The sequence below is a fragment of the Microtus pennsylvanicus genome, chromosome 1 (assembly GCF_037038515.1).
Source record: "Microtus pennsylvanicus isolate mMicPen1 chromosome 1, mMicPen1.hap1, whole genome shotgun sequence".
Lineage (NCBI taxonomy): Eukaryota > Metazoa > Chordata > Mammalia > Rodentia > Cricetidae > Microtus > Microtus pennsylvanicus.
In genome coordinates, this window is record NC_134579.1 from 199,331,113 (window position 1) to 199,345,064 (window position 13,952).

Genomic DNA, 13,952 nt, shown 5'->3' on the forward strand with positions numbered 1-13,952 from the left:
GTATCACATGCTCTGTCTGCCTTCCTGGCTGAGGCTGGGCACCTTCAGGGAAAAGCTGGTGTCTCTCATGAGTGTTCCTGGCCGGAGAGGTGGAAGTAAGAAGCTGCCTAGCTTGTCATACACTAGGTGTGGACTCTTCTCACGTGACCTTGAGTTTAGAACAATATCTCTTTGCTCTGTTGTTCCTCCTAGGTCAGGATAAAGCAGGTAAAACTTCTCTGGTACTTTTATACCTCCAGAGAAGTTTAAATAGAAGAGGCTTTCTCTGAAAGAATTGATTCTCAAATATGTCTGTTTGCCTCTTTGAGTAGCGAAGGCAATATTAAAAACTCCAAATCCCCGCCACGTCCTAAGTCCTTCAAGCCTCTGTCTCACCTGGGACAGGAAACTGCTATGCCTGTTTAGAGGGTCCCTAGGAGATTTCAGTGGGCTCACAGGTTAGTGAGCCAGTATCTCGTCTTGTTCGTGAATTTGCACCCTGTGGTACCCAGACTGGTGACATGGATCCTGTCCTGCTGTTCTGCTTGCATTTTCGTGTCAGACTTTGTCAGCCTCTGAGAGGATGTGGCATCTTACTTGCTTTTCTGTTTCCTTTTCCAGCCAAAGGAGCGTGGTTCCACAAGGGTACATGCCTTAAATAATGTCAACCGGGTGCTGCAGGTTTTACATCAGAACAATGTAAGCAACCTTTGGGGTTCTCTGCTGCTGGGAGTGGTATTTACCGTGAAGCCTGCTGGCCGCAGTAAGCACCAGCAGGAGCCGATTCTTGGAAATGTTCCTTTGTGGTAGAAATTCTGAACTTGTTCTCTGAGTGAAGGCTAGGTCAGGTGGCTTTTCTGATGCTCTCATTGATCTGCAGTATAACTAATACACTTTTGAGTTTTTGCATTGATCCTGTTCCTGAAATGAAATTTCTATCCTCATTGATATTGCTGTACAAATGTCCTAAATCAAAAGCCAGTGTTCTAGGCAGACATTGTCCTCAGAGTTGCTTTAGTTATTTTTATCATTTTGTTCTGACAGGTGGAATTGGTGAATATCGGGGGGACTGATATCGTGGATGGAAATCACAAGCTGACATTGGGGTTGCTATGGAGCATCATTCTGCACTGGCAGGTGGGGAAAGTCCCAATCACTTCTCAATAGACCTTGAAAATGTTCTGGTTCTCTAGTCATTGTCTACAGCAGCCAAATCAAAGTCCCACAGTGCTTGGCTTGAACAGGACACATTGATTACCTTGAAATTCTGAGGTCTGTAAGTCCCAGACCCAAGTGTCAGCAAAGCTGATTTCTTCTTCCCAGGAACTCTGGGGGAGTCTGGTCCTTGTCTATCCTCACTGCTAGTTTGCTGCAAAATGGGGTGTGCTGGCTTATGGAAACTTAGCTGCTGTCTTCAGGACACACACCCTGCGGCTTTCCCTTTGTTCTTTGGGGAGGACACCAGTCATGCTGTGTTTAAAGGTCATCCTCCTCCAGCATGACCTTACCTTACGCGGTGTGTGTGGTAGCGCCGCTTCCAAATAAGGCCCAGTTTTAGAAGCGGGCCACAGGACTTTAGCGTCTGACTCTCCAGACAGCGCGGTCTAAATTACACCAATTCCCGATGGAAAGTGTTGGCAGCTTGATCTAGATTTGGGGCAGAGGAGAAAAAGGGTATCTTCTATTTAATTCAGAAAATTGCCTTACATTCAGACTTGAAAGAGGTTGGAGGAATAGTCTAAGGAGTTTCCAAATGCCTTTCATTCCGATTCCCCAAATGTCGGCAGACACCTGCTTTACCTTAGCTCACCCTGGCTTTCTCTCTCTCTCTGAATACTTTGTATACCCTTTTCCATGTAAAGCACCAAAACTTTTGTGTAAAAACATGGCCTTTTTACTAAAATTAACAAACTCTGCTCTATAGTCACAATAGCATTAACATAAAAGTGTAAGGTGTGTAATATTACCGTTTGTTACTATATTATCCCAACATCATTGAAGTCAGGAGAATGATACTGAGGTAATAGTTAGGTGTAGGTCTCATGGAGCTTTGGTTAACTGCCTCAGTAGTATATGCAGGGGAGCGTAGCTCAGCGATGGAACGCTTGCCAGTATTCCTGAGGTCCTAGATCAATCTCCCACGAGCAGTGCGGTAGATGGATATAGTGAGATTTCATTTGTGTTTTAATAAGTAAAGCTTGCATGAAGATCAGAGAGTGAAACAACCCCGCTGGTCACCCTTACAGACCAGACAGTGGTGACACACACCTTTAATCTCAGTAGTCACACTAGTTTGCCATAGAAACGGGGTGGTAGTGGTGCACGCCTTTAATCTCAGCCCTAGAGAGGAATATAAAATGGGAAAAGACAGCTCTCAGACACAGTCTCATTCTGAGATTCCTGGAGGCAGGATCGCTATTTCGGACTGAGGTAGAGTAAGAGCCAGTGATTGGCTGTTTTGCTTTTCTGACCTTCAGGTTGGACCCCAGTATCTCTCTCTGGGTTTTTATTAATTGTGCTGCAGATTGAGGGAGGGGAGACAGGGTGATGAACCAGGTAAATAGTGGTTCGAGACCATGAGTGATCCTCATTGGTTTTCTCTCTCTCATCTCTGTAACATGGGGGTATTTTCTGAATCTTTCTTTGCATTTCATGTCATTGAAGTTTTTGGAGAGCTCTGAACTGCTACTTTGTAGAATGTCCCCAGGAGTGACTCTACTGACCAGGAGGTTAGATTCAGGTTGTTCATTGGGTAGAGGTGTTGCAGGAAACATGCTGAGTTTCCTCAGTCACTGTGTCAGGGGCATGTGCTGTCTACTCGCTTTCTCTGGCCATGTTTACTTAGGTTAAGTTAGGACTACTTCCATCCATCCATCCATCCATCCATCCACCCATCCATCCATCCATCCACCCACCCATCATCCATCCATCCATCCATCCATCCATCCATCCATCCATCCATCCACCTGCCCATCAATGGATGAATTATGAACTTCTGTATAGGTTTATCATCTTTTGCTAATATTCATCCTGACGTGGCAGTTGTCATAGATTTGGCTCTTTTGGATCCCTTACATTGGCGAATGGTCTTTCTGATGAGTCTCCATCTTTCTTTCAGCTCTTCCCTTATATATATTACTTTAGGATAATAATAAAACATTAGTTCTTTAGTATCACACACATTAGTATGATTTTTATTGCTCTCGGGAAAATTGCTTATGTCTCTGATTTTGTAGTCAGTCAACACGCTTCTGCTCTTATTTGTGGAGAAAATTAAATTTGTATTTCGTTTTTATGGAAAAGCTCTTGCAAATAAAAGATATTAAAATATGTCTTTTTCATAGCAAAGAAAGAAAAGTTCAGTATAATTAAAAAGTGCAAATATTACTTAAGACATGGAACTGGGTGATGTATAGAAAACCCTACTACCCAAAAAAAACACCTAAAATTTATTTTTCCATTCTTTAAAGTAGAAATTGGAAATAAAATAAATGCTAATTACAAGCTCCGTAATATTTGATTAGTCCAATTTTTGTTTTTTGTTTGCTTGGTTTTTGAAAGAGGGTTTCTTTGTAGCTTTGGAGCCTGTCCTAGAACTCTCTCTGTAGACCAGGCTGGCTTCAAACTCACAGAGATCTGCCTGTCTCTGGCTCCTGAGTGTTGGGATTAAAGGTATGCGCCACCATTGCCTGGCCAAGTCTAATATTCCTTATCTAAGAACTTCACTGAAGGAAATGTTACGTTATAAACAGAGGTGTGTGTGTGTGTGTCCCACAGGTGAAAGATGTCATGAAAGATGTCATGTCAGACCTGCAGCAGACCAACAGTGAGAAGATCCTGCTGAGCTGGGTGCGACAGACCACCCGGCCCTACAGCCAAGTCAACGTCCTCAACTTCACCACCAGCTGGACCGATGGACTCGCCTTCAACGCTGTGCTCCACCGGCACAAGTGAGATGCCCTTCGGCTTATAAATCTCTGTCTCCTTTGTGTCCCCTCCACTTCTCTTCTCCATAACCCCATCCTCTATCTCGGTACCCTCACAGCTCATGTTCAGTAAAACGTTAAGGAAAAGCAGTGCAATAGGAGACCAACCACTGGTTAGTCCTTTAGGACTCCAGGGCTACAGGGTTCATGCTTTCTCCTACACATTTATAAATTAAGAAATGTAAGATAATTGACATAGTTCAGACCCACTCATTTAGCCCTAACCAGTAATATATACAGAGACTTGTGTGTAGCTTTTGTTCTTATAGCAGAAGGAAAACTCTGTTTATTGTGTTACCCGCATTATGAAGAGCTACACCAATTTTCTTATGAAAGCTCATAAGCAAGATTCTAACACGTCAATAAGAATATAATGCAAAAATAGCAATTACATCCCAGAAGAATTAGCGGCCTGAAATAACTTTCTAATAAGAAATGAAGGCGGTGAATACATTGCTGTGAAGTGTAGTGGGATAATCAGAGTTTGCATTGAAGGTGACAACCTAGGACTGTGCTAGGTGTCTGAGGATGATCTCATATTTCATCCTGGAAGCGTTAAGAGCTGAGGAACAGAGGGGCGGTGGTGACACACACCTTCCATCCCAGCGCCCAGGAGGCAGAGGCAGAGGCAGGCGGATCTCTGTGAGTTCGAGGCCAGCCTGGCCTACAGAACTAGTTCCAGGACAGGCGGGGAAACACAGAGAAACAAAACAATCAAACCAACAAGATAAACTGAGAAAGCGCTCTCCTGTATAGAATGACCTGGTAACCAGTTGAGTTGATATTGCACATTAACGGGGGTGTGGGACAGTTGTTTAACTGTGTGCTATTATGTGCCTTGCCACACAATACCCTCCAAATAAATTCTGTGCGCATTAAAGATTAAATGCAAAAGGCAGGCAAATCATATTATGTTGCGTTGCTATTATGAATTATTAATTTTCTCATTTAATTCCCTGAACGTTCCTGGCTGATATATATACAAATGAAGAACACTTTTCTAAACTTACTTCCTGCATCTTAGCAAGTTTGTCTCTGTACACTATAGGCTTGGGTTTCTTCGTTTCATACTTTATTCTGTTTTTCATCTTTGCTGGTAGGCTGCTAGATTGTGAAGTAATCATGGCTAGGTTTAGAATATCCTTGAGATGTCTTATCCTTTCCCCGTCCCCCTCCTCTCTTATTCTTCACTGGCTCTGGCTCTGCACATAGCATTGATTCAAACTAGAGACAGTGAGAAGAATGATTCGCTCTTGATAACAAAGGCGGTGCTTTTAATATAGTTTCCTGTAAGACTGATGTTCTCTATAACTTTTTTTTTTTGATATTCTGAACTTGTTATGGGGTTAAAGACCCTTTCCCTCCCTTACTCTTCCTCTGTCTTCTTAAGGATGCTGCCCGGAACTGTTAAGGAACTATTGACTTTGTCTGGTACATTTTGCATTTATTAGCTCATTGGTTTAACAAGTGTACATAAAGCGGTTTCTTGCACTCAACACAAGGATACAGCAGGAACAAAGCAAGAATCCAGTTCTTTCCAACTGGAGACAGTCATTTTTTTGTTGTTGTTTTGTTTTTCGAGACAAGGTTTCTCTGTAGCTTTGGAGCCTGTCCTGGAACTCCCTTGGTAGACCAGGCTGGCCTCGAACTCACAGAGATCCGCCTGTCTCTGCCTCCCAAGTGCTGGGATTACAGGTGTGCGCCACCACCGCCCAGCTGAGACAGTCATTAATTAAAAAGATAAATGTAGACTGTAGCTGGGCATGGTGGTGCACCAATGACCCCAGAACTCGGGTGGTGCCAGGATCGGGGCTTCAGAGTCATCCTCTACCACATTAGCTATTTTGAGACTATTTTGAGGCCTGTTAAAGACTCTGCCTCAGAAGTGTGTGTGGCTGTGAACTCTAAGTTGTACAGTGTATAGAAATGGTAGGCACACTAAAAAAAAATACACTAGGCAAGAGGGAAGAGGCATCCATCTGGTATGTGGGAGGTTGGTGGCTGAGTGACAGAGGAAGTGGGTAGAAATGGGGATGGGGGAGGCCAGTCTCGGGGGGGGGGTGGTCTCAGATACCAGAATGGTGTACAAAGAAAACAAATGTCTTGTAGCTTTGTCAAGCCAGTGATGCTATTCAAGTTGTGAGACAGGAAGAAAGACAAGATGTAAACAAAACACTAGTTGTTGCTAGGAGGGCTAGTGGAAGGGAATTGATTCCCTTAGCACCTTTGTGGTTAGCATAGCTAAAGAAAGCTTACAGCTGTGGTTTCTATCTGCTTGCCTTAGTCCCTCTGGGCATGTAGAGGCACCAAGTGGGGTCTGAAACTTACTATGTAGATGAAGCTGTTCTCAAACTTGCTCGGTAGATGAGGCTGGCCTCTAATCTGTGATCCTCTTGTCTTAGCCCCCTGAGTACTGTGCACCTCCAGGCCCAGAATCTTTGTCCTGACTGCAGAACTTAGTCCATTGAAATCACTGGTGGTGCCAATTCATAGATTTAAGCTCATTGACGTCATTACTCCTACTGCTGTGGGGCCATTTTTTCCTTTTCTGTATTGATAGATTTCCTCTATTTGTGGTTTACTATATAGACTCAACTCCTCCAATCACCTTAGAGTGTCTACTTATTATCATCATGTCTGTTAATTACTTTCTGATTTTATGTAGCTTATAAACTTTTGAGACAAAAGATACAATTTAAATGGCACCCATAAATTAAAAACAATTGAAGTTGAGAATGTGATGGATTAGGACACCATCTACATCATTTCTCTTGTCTTTTGCCTTTGCTGAATTTCGTTTGTATGGTACTTTCAGACCCGATCTCTTCAGCTGGGAAAGAGTGGTCAAAATGTCCCCAATTGAGAGACTCGAACATGCTTTTAGCAAGGCCCACACTTATCTGGGAATTGAGAAGCTGTTAGACCCTGAAGGTAAGGTTGAGAATGTACTGTTGAACTCGATTCTGCTTTATAATTGAGAAATGATGCTGTGCTTGTTTTTAGAATGTATTATGACAATTAAGATGTAAGCTATTTTGTTGTATTTTTGTGTTTATTTTCTTTTTTACCTTTGTGTGTGTGTGTGTTGTGAGTGGTGTGCGTGTGTGCACCCCTGTGTGTGCCGTGTGGCCCAGAGGAAGTCAGATGTGTTTTTCTCCCTCTTCCCACCTTGGTCCACCTTATTAGGCTGCCTATCAATAAGTTCCCGGGCTCCAACTCCCACCTCCCATTTTATTGCAGATATTTTTCCTTTTGCACTTCAATGTGCAGCTTCCTTCGGCAGTGGGTTAATTATTTCACTGAATAATAGTTAAGCTGTGTAAAGTAGCATTGAAACACTTTTAGGAATCTGCTTGTTAGACAAACAGTTCAGTGTTGGCTTAGTTTCTTAAAATGCATGTATGTGTGAGCATTTGCATATGGCTCGAAGGCTTTAGGCTTGAATGTTGTATGAATGAGGCCTGTGTCATATTTTAAATGGCAAGTTGTATAGCTTGCCTTTGAGTGTTTTAAGATAGCTTCCCCCTCCTCCATTTTCATCTGAAGGCACAGCCTTACTTAGTATTTCTCCCAGGCATCCTTCAAGCTCTTGAGCCCCCTACCTCAGCCTCCCAGGAGCTGGGACTGTAGGTTTGCATCCTCATACCGGGCTTCTGGGAGACTGTTTCAAACTGTCTCACAATCTGTGATTCGCAGTAGCAATTTCCTGAGACACAGTGTTGCGGAGTTGATAAACGCGGCCTTGTTTCTGGGTACAGGGGCAGTTACATTTTTACCTCACGTAAAGAAGCTCACAGATTGTGCACCTCTGAGTCATCCTTTCTTCCACTTTTAGATGTTGCGGTGCAGCTCCCTGACAAGAAATCCATAATTATGTATTTAACGTCTCTGTTTGAGGTGCTTCCTCAGCAAGTCACGATAGATGCCATCCGGGAGGTGGAGACGCTCCCGCGGAAGTACAAGAAAGAGTGTGACGAGGAAGACATTAATACGCAGGTACTGGCCCATTTGTCTTGGGACTTCTGACTTGCGCGTTTCTTTCCTCCTAGGTACTGGGTAATAGTTTCTTGGCATCCATGCCTTTTATAAGTTTGATTTTTTTTTTAGTGAGCATGCTGTTGCACATATGTGTCACTCAGACAAATTGAAAAGGGGAGCGCTTTGTTTCCCATGGTGAGTTGGAGTCAGGATCTGAGGTTGTACTTTGTTGTAAACAGGCTGCCAAGAGGGTGGGTTTTTAACCACAGTCATGGACCATGGCATTGCTGCCAGGCATGAGAAATGGTTTTTCTCATGTTATCATGGCTCTGTGTGTGTGTGTGTGTGTGTGTGTGTGTGTGAAGTATTAATTTTCTTTCTGTTTGGGGACTGTTAATAAAGAACTTTTTCCCCCATTTTCTTTTCATAAGGACTCTCAAAATATAAATCTTACTTTCCCTTTTTCTTAAGAGAGGCAGTCTCCATAAGTTACTCATCAAATTTTCCATAAATGGGCTAACAGATGTTTTCATCAGAGTAAAAATGAGGTTTTCCTGAGAAGATATGAATAATGGATTTTTTTTCCTCCCTCCATTATCCTGTCTTGACTCAATCTCTTTGAGATTTTCTCTAAAATACCAGTCTTCATTCATGAAAGGAAGATTCTTTGTTCGGATTTTGAAAGTCACACAGTCTAACATTTTAGTTCTGAGGTGCACCTAAGAGCTGGGGGGACGGCTCAGTCAGTAAAGTGTTTGCTGCTCACACACGAGGGCCTGAGTTAGGATGCCCCTCATGTACATAATCGTTGGGTCCCCTGGTATCCCTGTAATGCTAGGGCTGCGGGATAGGTACCGGTGGGTCTCTAGAGCTCCTTAGCCAGTCAGCTTAGCTGAACCCATGAGGCCCAGGTTCAACGAGAGACGTGGTCTCGATGATCTAAGAGGGGAACACCTGAAGACTATACCTGCTATCAACCTCTGTGCAAACACACATTCCCACACCACAGCAGTCTCCACACACAATCAGAAAGGGAGGTGGGGATTTCAAATTTGTCAGAAGTGCATTTTGGAGGAGACAGAATGTGTGTGCCTTCAAGCTTAAATTTCATCCCCTAGTACTTGTATGGGGTTAGTGTCTTGGCCTCTCAACCACTGTGGTTAATATTACCCTGTTGGTAAAGACAGTGCATTGAATGAGCACTCAGTAAGCCCGCCTACCTATCATTATTATAGCGTTTCCTTCTGGATTTGTTTTGACATTCTCATTTAGCAAATTCTTTTTTTTTTTAAAAAAAAGTTATTTAATTCTTCGATTATGATAATAATCTTAAACATAGTATCTTTCTCCCACACTTCTGTGAGATGTAGAGAATTTGCTTGTTCTTTTAGATTTCAGATGGAATGTACTAATCATTTTTATTTTTATCCATTTCAAAAATAACATAATTTTTAGAAGAAGGAAAAAAATTACTGAGGAGGAAAAGGGCAGAGACAGGGCCTGATTGTGAATCCAGATTTCTTTTTAGTTTTGACCATGAAGTAATGCAGAAGAGAAACCCTTAAGTTCTGCAAGTGATTCACTCTGGCCTCTGGCCATGTGGACACGTTCTGCTTAGATGATACACCTTACTGGCTCACGGAGATGGTGCTGGGTTTTCCTCTGTTTTGCTTCTTCTGTCATTTCTTTATTGGACTGATTTTGTTACAAAAATAAAACATTTCAATTCTTAGTGTTAAGGCTGTTCTCTTTTTCACAAAGGGAGGGCCGCCAAGATGGCTCAGTGGGTAAAAGTGCTTGTTCCGAAGGGTGATGGGTCTGAGTTAGGCCTCCGGAACTCACATAAAGGTAGAAGGAGAAAATCAGTGTTATAAAGGTGTTCTGTATATGTGCACCCACCCACACAATAATATTAAGTGAGACACGGGGGTGTGTGTGTTTATTTTATGGTATTTGGATAAAATAATCACTTCTATTTAGGGTGCAAGGTGACATGGTAAGAATTCTAGGAACCATTTTCTGTTTGTCTACAGATAAGCATGTTAACTCTTTCCTCTCCACGTGTATTTTATTGCTACCTCAGAGGCAATTACATTAACTGAGGAAACCGAATGGGATCAAATCTTAACTATCTCCCTGTTGCTTCGTCTTGCTGTCTGCTGTTCTCTAAGAAACACTGACAGCCGCCCCCCCCCCCCCTGCTCTGGCTCTACTTTCTGCCAACACGCTGAGTAGCATTAGGTTGTCTGTAGGTAATTCCTGCATCTCTTTAAAATCCTGCCAGTTGAAAATCTGTTTTCAAATTAATGGCCACTGAGTATTTGCATGTTGAGCTTGCCTTCTCCCCATCCCCGTCACTGCTGCTCCCCTCTCCACCTCATCCCCTGGCTATGGATGCTGGTACCTACACAGAGGACCCTTCATTACCAGCATTGCTAGTTTTCATGCTCTTATCATTCTCCAGACATTTGCTCCTAAATCACTTTTAGAAAAATCTTAGCGCTGTGATTTCAGGATTCTACATTGAGAGCTTAGCTTATATTCCCTTCTGCGTCTTGGCGTCATTTGTCTCTTAGGCAGCGTTTTGACTTACAATGACTGATTCATTTAACTCCTGTAACTCAGTTGAACATATTCATTTGGTTTCTCTAAAACAACTTATTTTGTGTTCCAACCCCAAGTTTTAATATTAGTTTATTACTCCTTATGCTATAATTTGCAGCCAGAGTGGACTTTTCTTTTTTCTTCTTATGTATGTTGTATTCCATGTATGAAGTTCCTTAGTTCCTCAGTTTAAACAGAACCATTAAGGGGAATCTTCTCTCTTTAATCCATCACGATCCATCCCCAAGTGCCCACACTGCCTTTCTCCAGATCTTGCCATCTCAGTATTTCGGTGAACTATGTGAAGAATTTTAAATTGTGACTTAAGATCTTTGAGAGGACAGTGGAGGATTTCAGGCCTGGCGGTCTGTGGGTGTGACCACATGAGAGGGATCATTCTCTCTGCCGTCTGGGGAATGGATTGGGAGGTAGGACTGTGGGTGCCAAAAGTTAGCAAGCCATTGTTACCCAGAGGAGAGACACACATGGCTGTAGACGTGGAAGGGCTGCATGGGTTTGAGTTGAACTTTGAAGGTAGGACTAACAGATTAAACATGGGTGATGAATGAAAGAGAGAGAGAGAGAGAGAGAGAGAGAGAGAGAGAGAGAGAGAGAGAGAGAGACCGAGACCAAATCTGTCACCCAGCTTTCTGGCTGGAGTACTTGGGTACATGCAGCCTGGTGGGGGTAAAACAGTGGACTGTTTAACTGTGGCTATGGTTTGATGTATCTTCTAGACACTGGGGGTGTCAGAGCTGCTGACAGGTAGAAAGAGTTTTATCTGAAACAGAGTATCTACAGGATATGGATTGTTTTTTTAAAAACCAATAGAAATAAGTGATATCACTCAGTCAAAGTATATAAAGAAAAAGAAGCTTCAGGAGGTCCATCACTTACAGATGGGGAGGGCCACTGAACTGGGAGGGAACCAGTGTTCTGCTTCTGGGAAGGAGAGCTGGAGAAGTCAGAAGGGGTCAGCTCCAGAGGAGACCACTGAGAAGCTTCTGGAAGAAACACGTGATGGCAGTCTCCTCTTGTTCCTGGTTGGTATGTGTTGTTCTGGTATAGCTGTCATGAAAGACGTGTGAATTGGTTAATTGTATGGTCACTCTAAAAGTAAGGCTAAAAATGGATTTGCCAACTTTTCAGTCATCTGGGGGCAAATGTTGAAATGGTGTGGAAACAGAAAGTTAATAAACACTGGTGGTTATGTGTGTGAGCAAGGCTCAGTACTGTTCTCTTCATTCATGTATGTTATGTGTGTGAGCAAGGCTCAGTACTGTTCTCTTCATTCATGTATGTTATGTGTGTGAGCAAGGCTCAGTACTGTTCTCTTTGTTCATGTATGTTATGTGTGTGAGCATGGCTCAGTACTGTTCTCTTCGTTCATGTATGTTATGTGTGTGAGCATGGCTCAGTACTGTTCTCTTCGTTCATGTATGTTATGTGTGTGAGCATGGCTCAGTACCGTTCTCTTTGTTCATGTATGTTATGTGTGTGAGCATGGCTCAGTACCGTTCTCTTCGTTCATGTATGTTATGTGTGTGAGCATGGCTCAGTACCGTTCTCTTCGTTCATGTATGTTATGTGTGTGAGCAAGGCTCAGTACTGTTCTCTTCGTTCATGTATGTTATATGTGTGAGCATGGCTCAGTACTGTTCTCTTCATTCATGTACGAGTAGAAGATTTTATTTAGCAATGTGCTAGAGGATTGAACATGGGATGGTCTGTTCACAAGTTTTAAAGAAGTTTGGCTTTGAAGGGGAACCAATGAGCAAGAGGGGCTGTAGGCTTGATGACCAGATCACAAAGTCCTTAATGAGAAACTCGTTTTGAAAGAGATTGGCAGAAATTTCTTATACAAGCCTTAACCCTCGAACTGAAAACCCTAAACTAGAGGGCCAAAAAATGAAACACAAATCCTGTCAGTACCACAGGTTGTCTGTGCGTCGTTGTTAACTGTTTAACATGCAACATTAGAATGTGGGCTCCTGAAGGAATTTTAATCAGGGGTCAAAGCAGAGTTCCTGGCCGGCTTTTTCTGTAAATTGTAGCCATTGTCCAAGGGCCAGCATGCTTTCTGTGCTCCATCAATGTTCTCTATTTCATGAAGTCAACTAGTGTCCCTTTATGGGACCACTGGCATTTCCAGCTTCCTGGAGAGCCATTTATTTTCGTCCAGCCATGACTCATGTGGGATATTTTTCTCTCCCTGACTCTATGTTAGAATTTCCTCAAATGTGGAACTCATGTGTATACTCTATTTTGTATTTCTCGATGTCTTAGTGCGCCAAATAACTGTCCTCTGATGAATTCATGGCTTTGCTTGCTCAGCTCCTGAGAGCTGGATTGTCTCCTGAGACTCTGGTCCCTGCTTGGTTTTTCCAGACAGTGTGATTGCGGTGAACACCTGTATCTTCATTGTTGCTGTGGGTTTGTTTCCACAGAGCGCAGTGGTGGCCGAGGAAGGCCAGAATCCCCGAGCTGAGACCCCCAGCACTGTCACCGAGGTGGACATGGATTTGGACAGCTACCAGCTAGCTCTAGAGGAAGTGCTGACGTGGCTGCTGTCTGCGGAGGACACGTTCCAGGAGCAAGATGACATTTCTGATGATGTTGAAGAAGTCAAAGAACAGTTTGCTACCCATGAAGTAAATATCTGTAGAGGAGCGCCGGATCTGTCTGGGGGTAGTGCCTGACTTCAGTGTGGGTGGGGTGACTTCATGATAAGCTTGCTGTTTCCTGAATTCTGCTCTATAAAAAAAGGTCACGGTGTAGTGCCTGTGCTCTTTAAATGGGCTTGGCTAGGAAACCGGAGTGGATGATGGGCAGTTCATGGGAGTCTGATTCTAGACTTCCATCTTAGGTTTTTTAGAACTGCTGATGGATATCATTGCATATTGGTGTTCCTCTTTGAAATGTTTAGCTGTAGCTGAAAATCAAAATGACCAACTGGTATCCCAAATCATTAAGTTTCTGATGCTTCCAGAAAAGCCATTATTTTCATTTATTATCTGATTTATCCACTGTTATATCCAATGCTCCTGAGCAATTTTGTGCAAGGGGAACTGTTTGCTACTTAGAGATACAATAATGATTTTCACTGTATGGGGAATTCTTTTTGGTTAAGCAGGTTTTTGTTTTATCTTGTGTGTGCGTGTGTGTGTGTATGTATGTTTGTGTGTGATGTTATTTGGCATTTGGCATTTGGGATTGAAATGACTAGAAATGGCAATATTCCATAAGAAGTTTATCTCGTATGTGAATGTGGTGTTTTGATTATTTTTTATATGTATGGCTAATCCCACCTTTATGATATATTAGCAACATAATCAGCTTTTATTTAAAAGAGATGACTTACCTGATACAGTCTTTGGCTGGTAAGTTTGATGACCCAAGTTTCAT

At 42.8% G+C, this 13,952-nt stretch overlaps 1 protein-coding gene across 5 annotated transcripts in view; it reads left to right on the forward strand.

Annotated features, from left to right (window-relative positions):
• The window catches only part of Utrn (utrophin), a 506,130-nt gene that overhangs the window by 128,517 nt on the left and 363,661 nt on the right, over positions 1-13,952 (forward strand). For all 5 annotated transcript variants that reach the window (XM_075948903.1, XM_075948906.1, XM_075948904.1 and 2 more), the window contains 6 exons: positions 601-678; positions 1,024-1,116; positions 3,757-3,929; positions 6,781-6,896; positions 7,801-7,961; positions 12,995-13,198. In XM_075948903.1, coding sequence (XP_075805018.1) covers positions 601-678; positions 1,024-1,116; positions 3,757-3,929; positions 6,781-6,896; positions 7,801-7,961; positions 12,995-13,198 — 825 coding nt within the window. The remainder of the gene's footprint in view (positions 1-600; positions 679-1,023; positions 1,117-3,756; positions 3,930-6,780; positions 6,897-7,800; positions 7,962-12,994; positions 13,199-13,952) is intronic.